Raw genomic sequence first — 13,331 nt, 5'->3', positions numbered from 1 at the left:
GGAATGTGACCCATAGGTACTGATGTCAGAGTACCTGCAGACACTTGTTCACTCCCCAGGGACTTCCGAGAGAAGCCCTGCAGCACCTGCACAGCGCAGTGGGTGCCTCTGCAGCAGCGACTGCCCCTGCGCTGCTAAGTGCTGCGTATAGCAGCAAAAGGCTGTTTGTTTGGGTTATGCTCGGAAAGATGGATTTCCTGTCTTCAGAGCATTTTAATTAAAGCAATTTTTTTTATACTGTCACAACGCTGCTGCCACCCCAACAATGCAGGGGTTTCCCTGTTTGGTGTTCTCCCTCTGCAAATCTAAACTCCGAAACCTGTTTTAAGGCTATCCGTCTAGTTAAACTTATGAAGAGAAGCCCTCAAGTCAGCGTTAAATCTTCCTCTGCCTCCAGCGCGCTTCAATCAATCACCACAGCAGGTAGAGCCTTTTCTCAGGAAGGAAATGGAGCTACAGGCTGTTCTAGCCGTAACAGCAAAGGCACACAGATCAAGAGGCACAATCTTTATTACTATAGTTTGCAAAAAGAAGAGAGCTCTGTCTCTGCTGACAAACCACTGCTGTCAAGGAGCCTCAACCACAATGCCACTGATTGGCTCACAATGCCGAAACCTCAGCTGATGTTTCCCAAAGATTTGGTGCTTTGTCCATGTCCCTCCTGCAGCCTTCCAAGAGCTGAGGCAGACGTGACCCTTCCCGTGGCTGTGATTAACGTTTTTCCTTCCCTCTTGAAAAAGGAATCCTGTATTCAGTGGAACTAGGCAGTGATTCTTCTCCCACCTCTATTCCTGCATCTCCTCATCACAGATACCTTCCCTGCGGCTACAGCCACTCACCAAACTCAGCCATTCCTCAGTCTTCCGTATGAACAGCAGTGAAGCTCCACTTTCCCTCAAAGACCAAGCCTCTCGGAAGCTTTTGACATTGGCAGATCTCTATTCCTGTTGTTTTATCGATCATTTTCTTCCTGCCATTTCCTTTTCACAGGATGCCTGCAAAGCTCTGCTCACAATCTGCACTGGTAAGTGATTTCTCAGTTTAGGTCCCTGAAATATCATATACCTCGCACTTTTCCTGTACACTAGTTCAGTGCTGGGAACAATTAGATAATGCCCTCTGAGGCATGGTTCTTGGGGCAACTCTAGGAGACCTCTCCTGCAGAACATCAAAGTCCTGCAGCTTAACTCCATGTGTTTACAACACTCTTCTCCAGGATAAATTCCACAGAATAATCCTGAGCTCCTTCTGAGGTCAAAACACAGTATTCCTGCACAGACCGAAATTTGACAACTCAGTTTCATGCACAGCTGGACCATGTTCATGCCTAAGTAGAATAATCTAACCAGTGGTAAAACCCTAGTGCAAGGCTTCTCCTGTGGCTTTTCTGTAAATGTGTCTTACCATAGGAAATTCCACTCCCAAATAATTGTTTATTCCCATTCCCTGCTCTAGTAATCCAAACTGTAACAAGACTCTATGTAATGCAAAAAGCCAGCACTTCTATCAGGTTTTCAGTAGCTACTTGGCTAACGACATGCCCTTCACAGCCTAGTTTGTTTCTTTAAGTACCGATGGATTCATCTTGAGCTCGCCATCCACCTGCTATCATACACACCAACTGTGCTCCTTACAAAGCACTGGGATCAGCAGAGAAAGGCTGGGCTTTTCTCTAGTTCTGCAGTAGCCTTACAGCAAAATACACCGAAAACGAGCATAGAAGATTGATGGGGAAAAAAAAGAATGTTAGCACTACAGGAGTGACATTTTTAAAACACTTCAGCTGTGACTTCACATTATTTTTACGAGTGTGAAAACGCAGTGTCACTTTAAAGAGCATGAATTAAAGAAAGGCAGGAAAATACTCTTAAACCTCTTTTCTCTCACATTGTGATTCCACTTTAATTGTGGTAGGATGTAAGTTAGTACAACTGACTTCCGCGGCCTGATGCCAGGGCCACTGCTCCTCGCTGCAGCACAGGTGAACATGCCCCAGTTCCTGCAGTTCACCCCCTGAGTTCAGAGGGAAAACCAGCATCCCTTCAGGATTATCCTAGAGATTAATTGCTTTTGTATCTCAAGGATGTCTTCCCTCAGCCTCCCCTCTTGCAGTGGTTTATTGAACTGTTTGCCAGTTCTGCAACTATTTCTGAGGTCTTCCCGAATCGTTCCCTGCCAGCAGGCTGAACTGCAGACAGTTCTTCAAGTGGTTATCTGCCTCCTAAGACTCATACCACAGACATAACTGCTAATTACTGGATATTCTTCCTTGAGCAATCAGCTTGATATATTTGTAGGCGATGTGTTAATGAATGTAATTGCAAAACTTTCCGGGAGCTTTTCTTCTACCTCAGGTTATTCGGAGTTGCTGGCTAGGCAGGAGACTGACTACGTTTTACACTCTGCTTTCGCTGGGAGAGGTCTTTCCCACCTCCCTACCCTCCACAGTTCACACTAGCACTCAATTAGTATATTTACTGCCCAGTCTCTTGCAGGATGAGTACCGAATAATTCCTTCTTTTTCATGGATTGCGCAGCACCCCTGACAGCAGCATGGGTGTGTCAGTACTATGTTTTACTATGAAGTACCTACACCTGACTAATTGATTTTCCCTCATTCTGGCTTCGAGGTTTGTGGGGTTGGCTGAGTACAGGCACTTTTAAGAACAGGGGGGAGTACACAAGGCTAGAATATCCATGTGATAATGTAGTAGTATTCCACTCCCTCTCCTTCCACATACTCCTACTAAAACTACTCTGTTTCTTTGAAAAAAGCAAGCTTTGGGCTTACAATGGGCATTGAAAATTTACTCCTCAACTGAGCAACTTGCACCTGTCCCTGCCCCACATGTGACCATACATTTAGTCAGTGTCAGTGTCCAAGCTACTGTTTCTGCAGGATTGCTGCCTTATTCCATGCAATGAAGTGATGGAGCTGTAAGTCTCAAGGCTTTTTTATAGTTTGGGTGTTCTCTTGCTTGTAACATCGATTTGCTCACCTAGATCCATTTTATACACGTGGTCCCCACAACTGCCAAGCTCAACCCCCTGCTCAGCTGCAGCCTAGTCTTATGCATCTGCACTCTGGGAGTCTGTTTTGGCCACATGCAGCTGCAGTCAGTCTTGACAGCAACAAACCATGCTGCAGTGTATTCAAAACCAAACGTGAAAGTTCTTCCACCTACCTTGTCTGCAGAGCCCGATACATATTTTCTTAAATAACAGCTTAATTTGTTACTAGGACAACCAAAAAAGGTGACATCACACCTACTTCTTACACTGTGTGTATGCAGAAGGCACCAGAAGATCCAAGCTTTTTCTCTTACTGCTTGAAAAGGATCTTATTAGGCAGCTCTGGTTCTTCTGTTACAGCAGGTACAAAGAAAAGCAAGTGTAAGCGAGACTCTCCAAAGCCAACCATAATCCCAGCAGCAAACTTCAGTCTGCTCCTGCACTCTCAAGACTGTCCTTCAGCAGAATGCATAGAGAGTCTCTGAAGCCAAAACAGGCAACTAGGATACCATCTCCGAGATCAGTGACCTAATTTCCAAAAAAGACAGCCACCTTCCCACTCTATGACCCAACTGCTCTGAAATTGCCTTCTGCAGTGGCACACCTCAGCAGGACACGGCAGCCCTTGCCTTCACCCCAGAACAGTCTATGGCCTCATGGCCACGACACTCTTAGCTGTAAGTCTGACTCCTGTCAAGCAGATGATGTTGCTCTGCTCAACACTAACTTTTCCAAGCCCAATGTCTCAGGCTATGACTGACACTCCTCATTTTTAATGAAAGCTTTTGCTACAGTGTTCTGTACATCTCTAGTTTCGTAGGCATGCATTAAGTCAGATTTGTCTGCTGCAACTCATTCCATAAATACTGCTTTAGCAAAATCTTCTGCACACACTCCGAGTATGCCTGCTGGACCAAGTCTTTCGGAGCATTGAAGAAGTCTGTGCCCAAGGAGGGCCCAAGAACAAGGCACCCCTGAACAGTCACAAACCCACCTTTTCAAGACAGGACCAGGAGCTGGAGTCATACACAGAGCCATAGCTTCATGCATGTAGACTTTAGTAACTCAAAGTTAGCAGGCAGATCAAGACAGGTTTTGAGGTGTGTCATTACAGCTTTGGCAGAATTTCTCCACTGAGCTTTTCTAGACTTAGTGCTTAACCTTGCCTTTCTCCTCCAAGGAAAAAGCAGGAAGCTAGCCAACAGTGGACAATTCATACTGTGGCGCACACAGCCCATGAGAAGCCGCCAGCAGCTGTCCCAGCTGTAGCGCTAGCATGCTTTTGTGATTGGTATGTGATCTGTTTGGGTGTTCTCTTGATGATGCTGTTCCTAAGGACAAGCCCAATGACCATGTATATCGACTCTGTATCTCGTCCTTTGGTTTAGTATCCTGAGTAGTTCCAATTATCTTATTGCACTGAAACTTTCAATTTTCTGGTCTGGGTGAATCTGCAAGTTTTCCTCCTTGTCCTTAGACTCCACATCCAGTCTGCCTATCCATGCCTGCTTTGTGATTTCGATTGCATTTTTCATCCTTTATCTCTTGCCCTAAACTGCCACTTGCTCTCCCTCCCCTTGAGTGACATGCAGCAGCCTGTAGAAGTTACAAAAGATCTTTCTGTGAGGTCTGCTAAAATCTAAAATGAGAACTTAGACTAGTGCAAGAACACCACCAAAACACTTGATATCCCTTTCTGAGGTACATAAAATATACTGATATGGTAAAATCCAGAAATCGTCACATGTAATGTTCACAACTGGGTTCAGGCTACACACAGATGGGTTTCTAAATTATATTTTTTAGTTTCCATATTATATGTTCCACCCATCTTTTTATGCCTTCAGTGGTTTTCCTAGAAGTGTCCATTACTTAGCTAGTATGTGTTCACATACGTCATACAGTGACAGACTGCAAAAGGTCCTATTGTGATCTGCTCTGTTTTCTAGAGAAAGTGACTATAAATATTTTATCTAAATAAGGTTCTAAGTATCTTGGAAGGTGACTGAACGTTGAAAAGCAATCATTCCTCTGACACTGTGCTTCCCCAGACAGTCATGGTTTTAGTCAGATCATGTTTTTACTGGTTTAAAATATGAATTAAGCTTCCCCAACACAAATCCTCTAATCTGTGATTGTAAACACACTGTTAAAAAAACAATTTAAGTCAGTGTAAAGTATAACCATATCCAACCATGTCCCCTGTGCTTCGTTTTACACTAACTCTTCCCATCCTCATCTTCTCAACTTTCTCTCTGGAGCTCACGAGCGATTTAAATAATTTGCACCTTGCCAGAAATTTTATCATGAAATTTACTAATTGCCTTATAAACAGCTAATTAAATACTGTAAGGAACCATGATCAGTGTTTTGTAGATGAAAAACAGAGGCACTGAAATTACGTGACTTGAAATCTATTGCAAAGCTACATCACACACTTCCTGATTTTTAATCCTGTGTTTTAGGACTGCAGCTATTTCATCCCAATCCTCTTCCTTTCATGCATTCAGTGGGCAAGAGAAAAGCATATTGATGCCATTAGGTTCTTACAGAGTACACAATTCTGTACAAAATGAAACAAAACCAAAATAAAACACACCCCAAACCCTACCTCATTGAATTTGCGTATTTTCATCATAATTATCTATGAAAACTTAATCAGTATCATCACAACTCCTCCATATACTTGGCACTTTTTAAAAGTTGCACTGTTTTGCACAAACTCAAGGAGGCTTTGGACAAGGGAAGACTGGCCTCCTCACTCTCCCTCTGTCCCTAAGTGACATGACATCTTGCAGAAATTAAACCATCTCAGAAGCAAACTGTTGACCGACAGAGGACAAGGGTTTGGATTACCACAGTATCACTTTGCAAGTCACGCCTTCCCATTCTGGTACTGGAAACATGACTCAAAACGGCATTGCTAATAATGTAAACAACAGCACAGAGTAGTCTTTGCCAATGCTTGCAGCATCACAAAGCAGAAGCAAGGCATTAAACTGCTTAAAAATGCATAGGCTGAGAAAGTTAAGTACAGCTGCTAATGGTGGTATTATCGAGTATTTTTTAAAGTCACAGGAGGCTACAAACCAGAAGTCAAAGCTTAACTTTCACCTGCATATCTAATCCTTTTGTTTTCTACTGTCCTCATTAACTTCTCTGCTCACTAATGTGGACTTACAGTCAAGCACTAAAACATACAATCTTTCAAACAAAGCTTGCTCACGGCCTTCCATCATCTGTGATTTCCTGATGCAAAGGTATCCAGCTCTAAATGGCCTGGGATATCTAAATACAGTTCATCTTCCAGCAAGAGAGGGGAACTTAGATCTCATTTTCAGAATCCTGTATGGGCATTTTTCTTGACAAACCCTATTTGCTGAAATGAACTAGGAAGCTACAGTCCTTATGTCTTTACAAATACTCTTGTACTAAGTCCCATAAATAATTTTACATGTGATTAGTCTTGTTGCATTCTACTAATTAATGTCCTTACCAATTTCAATGGAATGGCTCACATTTACACTGGTATGCCAGTACCTTTGACATCCATTCAACTTTTATCTCCTTAGCTATTTTCATGCATACAGTTTTACAGCCTGTTCAAATTCAGAGGATGATTTGCCTGGTTTTGGCATTACTTCTTCCACACTCAAATACTCGCTGGTAATTTGGCAAAATAGGTTGTATCAAGTTTTAAAAAAAATCCAAACTAGTAAGGAAAAATGGAAATGAACACAGCTTGGATTAATTAAAACGCTTGCCAATGTTTTGATAAGGTCACTGGGAGCTACGACAAGCGTTCAGGCCACAAGAAGTTTTGGAAACACAGACTTATTTGTGTGTGAAATGCGATTGGAAACTCTTAGAAGAGGTTTAAGACACACCAGGCTGTGGGCACTGTATCCTCACAAAATTCATTTGTATACCTTTCATATAAGTCTGAAAAATAAAATAACATAAAAAGCTATTGTCCATGTCCTGTGAACAATGAAATCCACTTGAGCAGATTCAACTTCCTTAAAATAATACAGCCCTTCACCACTCCTGGACTTGGATCTTTGCCATGACTTTCAAGTCATAATAAACTGCTTCAACTGTTACCTCCTCTGTTGCTTTCCTGTCTCTAAAGACAGTCAGAAGAGCAATCCACAACATACTGTCAGTAATTACTCGTCAGCTGATGCCCCTCGTTCAGTTCATCCCCTATGTGGCTGGAAGTTTTCTCAGCAGCTCAAACACTGGATGGAATTTACTAGTAAGAAAACAGTTCTGGCACCTGAAAAAGGGGTTCTGAATAGTACTACATTCACAGCTCCAAGTCTTCAGCATACAGTACAAATTCACATCTACTCTAAATCTTTCATTCAGCATCAAAAGCTAACTGCATGTTTCCAGTACTGGTTACTTTGTCTTCGTTTCCTTGGGCACCTGGTAGCATGAGGTAGGATGTCAGAGGTAGCAACTGTCACAGGCCAAGGTTTTCTTTTTAAAATTTTCAGTAAAGATTTATTTTATTAAGTACTACTTTGTTTAAAAAAAAAAAAAAAAAGAGTTCACTTGAGTTATGTTGATATGTTTTGACCAAAAAAACGTGTAGAAGAAAATAAAGATTAAAAAAAAATCTGCCTCCAGCTCAGTGAATGTTTCTAAATGGATACTGGGGATGCAGCTATTTCCTATAAAACTTTAATGTCTACAGTGATTCTGAAGACATTAAACTTTGTTTGCTGTTTTAATCATTTTGTCAATAAATGTACACCAGAGTATAATTTCCCCTTGATACAAGTATGCAATTAGTATTAGTGCTAATGGATGTTATACAGGAAAACAACAACAAAAAAGTATGTGCTTCTGTAATCCTTAACAGCCATACACAAGGCAACTTAATCGTGGCTGCAACACAAGATTAAAAACAAAAGTAATAATCACAGGTAAAGAATTTAACAAAAGCCAACTCATCACTCAGCTTAGGCACTGCTTTCCTCCGCCTGATAAATGACTGGGACACCAATACTGAGAAGAGTTAAACAAATAAATAAAATTATTGTTCATCAGTGAGATGATGACCATGTCCACGATGTTCCCTTGCACTGCTTTTAAGCACACAGTTACAGCTATTGCTTTAATTACACTGCAGGACTACAGACTATGTAAATACATTTAAAGGACCACCGTAAACCAAACAAAAAAGAGACGTTTCTTATTGCAGATTAATAGAAATAATGAGATTGTTTCCCAATTCACTTGCAAAGGAAAATTCATAAACAATCTTAGTTTTATAGAGAGACATTTTAAAATATCAGCCTTGCTACTGTGGAGCCTTTTTTCTTTCCCTTGCAAAAGTAAAAGTTCATAAAAGTACGTTCACAACTACATTAGAGCACAAGATATACTGCTCAAAACATATACATGGGCAGGTTTACTTACAAGGAGTTCTGAGAAATTTACACTGACTACCTTTCTGGGCTGATTGTCTCATCCTTCATGCTTTATTCCTTTCTGATCTACTCCCATTGCAAGTTTCATTTTGCCTTCAGTAGGTTTTACATCAGCCTTAACACTCAGATAGCTCTTGCCTTCAGTAAAAGCTAAGCTTCATTATGTTTTCTACGATACATGCATAGAGGTATATATACATTACATACTCATCTGCATATAACCAAGATGTTTCATCTGATCCCAAAATGCTGTGGGGTTTCTTTATTCCTACACAGATTATAAAAACAAAGGAGCACTGATATTTCTAAGTTAAAAGTTCATAGATGGGAAGGAGAGAGGCAAGTGGGAGAGTGGAAACTACCAAGTGTATTTCCACCAAGTATCTGCAAGTGGAATTACTATAAGCAAGAACTTTAATCCTTTGTCACGCATTCCATTTACACAGTTCCCAAACACCTGCTGCTCCATCTGAAGAATGCACTAGACGTGAATACCCAATGTTAATTTCTGCTGGACAAAAACTACTTGGTGCTGTCTTCAGCACCACTTCCTGCACCTGCCAATTTACCCTCTCAAAGGGCGAAGCACGGATTTTTTTTTTTTCTTAAAGATTAAACTAACACATCAGTTTGTAAGATTTTGCATCACAGGCAAAATACTGCCCTATCTTTCTGTGTCTCCTGCTGGAACAGAACGTTAACATAACTGCATACAATGTGTTCTAGTAAAATTTTTAAATACAACTCTGCTTGAAGTGAGAAAAATATTTTGTCATTTACTTGACAAAGTCTCCAGTTCTGTGCACTGACAGATCCCCAAAAATGCAACTCCAATGTAAGCTGCCATAGCAAAGTGCATGTTTGCAGGGGAGGCAGAATTACACTAGTTCACATAATCACCTGATCAGATACATGCTGACGTACTGCTCAATTCATTTGAAGTTGTGAAATGGAGCAGATTTCTACCTGATGCTACAAACAGCTGGGATAACATGCCTGCCGTTCTAATTCGAAACAGAAGTGACTAGTACCTGCATTCTTAGCTACTCTCACCAGAGGCTGTCCCAGTAACAGGCACATTTCAAGCTCTGGGTTAGAAACAGGCCTATGCTGCTGTTATTTCCCACCTGAAGCCAAACAGTACTACCTGAGCTTGGTTCTCCACATACTGAGATAATGTTCTGAGAGAACACAGGGACATTTGAAGCGCTAACCCTAATTTTATAGCAACTGAAGAGGAGTGGTTTGTTTAACTTGACCAGGCATAAGGAACTATTTACAACATAAACAAAAAAAACCTGCAGAGTCTTAGTTCTCCACTGCATTGTTCACTGAAAGTTTAACACAGAAACAAAGCTGACCCATAGAGCTGTCGTCGCACAACTCGGTGAACACTAACAAACACAGAAGAAGAAGGTCCCTGGCTATATGCTAGGGACTACACTGCAGGCACACCCTAGAACGTAAATCAGTGACCCCCTTGATAGCAAACACACAGATTAATGCACACTGCAAAGGAAGGGTGACCACATCGATAGGTTACTGATTCAGCCCATGAACTTTATCTCAAAATACTGCATTTAACTTTTAAATAAGGTTTAGGAGAACTTGTAACATTTTGCTCACTGACACAGTCATATTTTATTAAGGACAAAAATGGGTTAGTCTATAAAAATTAAATTATACTCCTTTGACTGTATCTAGTCAAGAGGAAGAACTCTAATTATGAGATTGTGCTGTCAAATAAATGCAAATTCACATCTTTCATATTCTGGGTTAAAAAAAAATCAAAAACTCAAGTCTATTATAAATTGAAATCAATATTTGAAACATTTCAGCTTTCAGTGATAAGCAACAACCAAAAGAATCAAGTTATGAAATACACTGGTAGAAGTAGAATGAATTATTAAATAAAACTTGGGAGAATAAGGCATTCATATTACACACATTTAAATATCAATTAGAAAAAAACCAATAAAGGATGATGAACTGAGTCATCTGTTTTACAACCAATCCTCTCTAGGATTGACTGAGGAGAACAGAGAAACTAAGCTTGGAATGTAAATTTCCCTCAATTTGAAATAGTTAGGTTAAAAATTTAAATTTATTCACTGGCTGAAATTTACAATCTCTAAGCTTAAAAGGAATAAGAACTGCATTTATAGAAGTAAATTAAATAAAATAGAGCAGCGGTACCTGCTATGCACAGCATCCTAGTTACCTCCTAAAAGGAAAATCCAAGGATCTGCTCAGAGACAATATAAAATTGCACAGGAAAAAATCCCACTCAGAAGTTTCTTTTAAGAGCTCCTTATTTACTACGTTGCAAGCCAACTTCTTCATAGGAGTAAGGACAAGTTATGCATCAATGTATGTCTAAAATCTATTAAAACCATTCCAGTTTGCACGTTCAGCGTGCCAGGCACACTGGTCAGCCTGTAATCTTGCCTGCTAGCCCGAGAAAAGATGTCCTACCCACTATCCCACCCCAGACAGGCAGCACGCAAGGGGCTGTCTCGTAAGATGTCGGTGGGTGTGTATACACACGTGCATGCCTACTTTTCCTGAAGGGCTGCACTTCCATCTGTGAGGTATTTACTTGACTGAAAACACTTTCCCAACATTAATTCACCTGAAGGGAAGATTACAGATATGTTTCTGGAAGGCTGATGCAGTCTGAGGTTCTATGGATATGAAAACACAAAGGAACTAAGGAAGATATTAAAAAAAACCCAACCGAACAAAACCACAAGAAGAAACACCAAAAAACTGTTAAGAACCAAATGAGAACTGACTTTATCTATGTCTGTACACCGTATCGATAGCCATTGGAATCACCACAGCACCCATTCAGACCTGTTCAAAGTACTGCAGAAGCTGTGGCGTGCAGACAGCAAAGCCTTCTCTCATTTAGAGCTACTCAGACTTTAGAAGTACCTTGCAAGCCATAACTACCTCCTATCCCGGCCACCCTTTCCAAGTAAACGTGAAATACAATACTCCAATAATATATAGCTTTAAAGAGACTAATCTTCCTTTAAACATACTGCTTTTTTCTCTACATTGGAGAGGTCCTAAATATTTTACCGAAATAACTGTCACCGGGGATGTTGCTACCCAGGATGAAACTAAGTGCCAGCAGTTCAGCTACTGTGGACAGGTAACAACAATTCTATTTTTCTATGGTTCCTTATGTAGTGATGTGAAACTACCAGCCCATGCCAAACTAGCAGACCGATAAGTGCTGTGAAAATACCAATGGTTTCCTAACGTGAAGAACCACCGTTACTGTTCAAAACGGAGGCTGCACGCATTTGCTAGGTAGAGAGGGATTCTGCAGCTACCGAAGGACTCGCAGAGAAAGGACAGACTACAGCTTGATTTATGCTAGCAGCGTAAGAGTCCTTCTCATCACTAAACTCCATGCTCTAAAGCACTGCCCGCAGTTGCAAGATGTGCCCTCCCCGAGAGCAGCTTCCCCTTGAATCAGGGTTCTCAAGTCCCAGCCTGCCCTCCGCTCTTGGAGCCTGTGCCTGGCACAGAGGTCAGTCGCACCTACGCTGAGGCACCCTGGGGAGTTACTGCTGGCTTGTCCTTCCTGAAGCCCTGCGTCTCAATAGCTAGCTGCAGGAAGGGCAGGATGCCACACCAACTCCAACTCCCCCAGACAGGCTGCCGTGCCACCCCACCCAGCCCCAAAGTCCCTAAAAAAAGCCATAGTCTTCTACTCATGTAGGTGGCTACAATGCAACACGGTGGTCTCAAACCCAAGACAGTTCCCTCTAAACCTCAAATGCCTTCCATGATGCTGAATAAAAAAAGGCAGTTTATAGCACTGCTCAAAAGACAATAGAGGTGAGATGTAGAATCACAGTTTCCCAGTTTCCTCTTGAACATATTTATCTCCAAATAGCTAACTTAATTACAGTATGGGAAAAGCCCCCTTAAACTCAGAAAATGAGTATGGCAAATATATGCATTTGTGGCCTCTTCTCCCCTCAACTCCCCAGAATGTTCTTATTATCCTTCACTCCCTTTTGTTTTCTTTCCTGGATAAAAGCAAAGATGACTACAGTTTCCTTTCCTTAAGATGAACCTCCAGAGTATATGAATTGCTAGAGTAAATAAAAGAAAGGAGGGAATTACTAATTTAATGCTCTTCCATCTCCTGGGGAAAAAGCCCATGTAATTAACTGTAATGAGATTAAACTAACTTGTTGTTATTAATTTCCCAGTGCTGGTACACTAAATCTGAGACCCGTAAGACTGTGTATTAACAGCTTTATCAACGTTTGGCTTGCATCCTTCAGTTTCTACACCAGTTTTAAAGGAAAATGATTAACTTTATTGAGTTGCAAAGTCACTCAGAAGTATAAGAAACTGAATCTGGTCCCTTCAGGTAGGAATGCCAGATTCATCTGTGGCTGGACTGTAAATGGGTGGAGCCAAAAGCAACAAACACTATCCAACACAAATAAACAGAAAAAGGATTATTAAAATTCTTACCAAAACTTTTTTCCATTACTTCTTTCTGACACACGTTTTGAACATTCACTGTACAATTCACGATGAACTCTGGAGAAGAGCAGTCGTTATTTAGCTGGAACTCCTCACACTGGTAGCACTGTATTTGCAAACCAAAACCTGGAACAGACAGAATTTTGCTAAGAATGGTAACAGTCACAGTATTAAAAAAATAAGAAATATCAACACATGCTAGAAATGTTCCTTATCTTTCCCTCTTTGCCTTTTGTCGTTCCCAACCACCCAGCAGCTCAGCAGTCGTACGACTCGGACAACAATAACGCCAAATAAACAGGTCGCCCCACTCAGCTGGGGCTACGGCTGCTGTGCTCCGCAGCTGGTGAGGCGGGGGGC

General features: G+C 41.2%; 1 protein-coding gene across 1 annotated transcript in view; it reads right to left on the bottom strand.

Annotated features, from left to right (window-relative positions):
• LYPD1 (LY6/PLAUR domain containing 1) overlaps positions 1 to 13,117 on the bottom strand; it is a gene marked incomplete at its 5' end in the record, with an annotated part of 14,502 nt that extends 1,385 nt beyond the window's left edge. Inside the window, one exon of the mRNA XM_010147045.1 lies at positions 12,960 to 13,117. Coding sequence (XP_010145347.1) covers positions 12,960 to 13,117 — 158 coding nt within the window. The remainder of the gene's footprint in view (positions 1 to 12,959) is intronic.
• Between the last annotated feature and the right edge of the window lie 214 nt (positions 13,118 to 13,331).

Source organism: Eurypyga helias, unplaced genomic scaffold (genome assembly GCF_000690775.1).
Source record: "Eurypyga helias isolate BGI_N326 unplaced genomic scaffold, ASM69077v1 scaffold2722, whole genome shotgun sequence".
Lineage (NCBI taxonomy): Eukaryota > Metazoa > Chordata > Aves > Eurypygiformes > Eurypygidae > Eurypyga > Eurypyga helias.
This window is presented reverse-complemented; position numbering and strand designations above follow the sequence as displayed.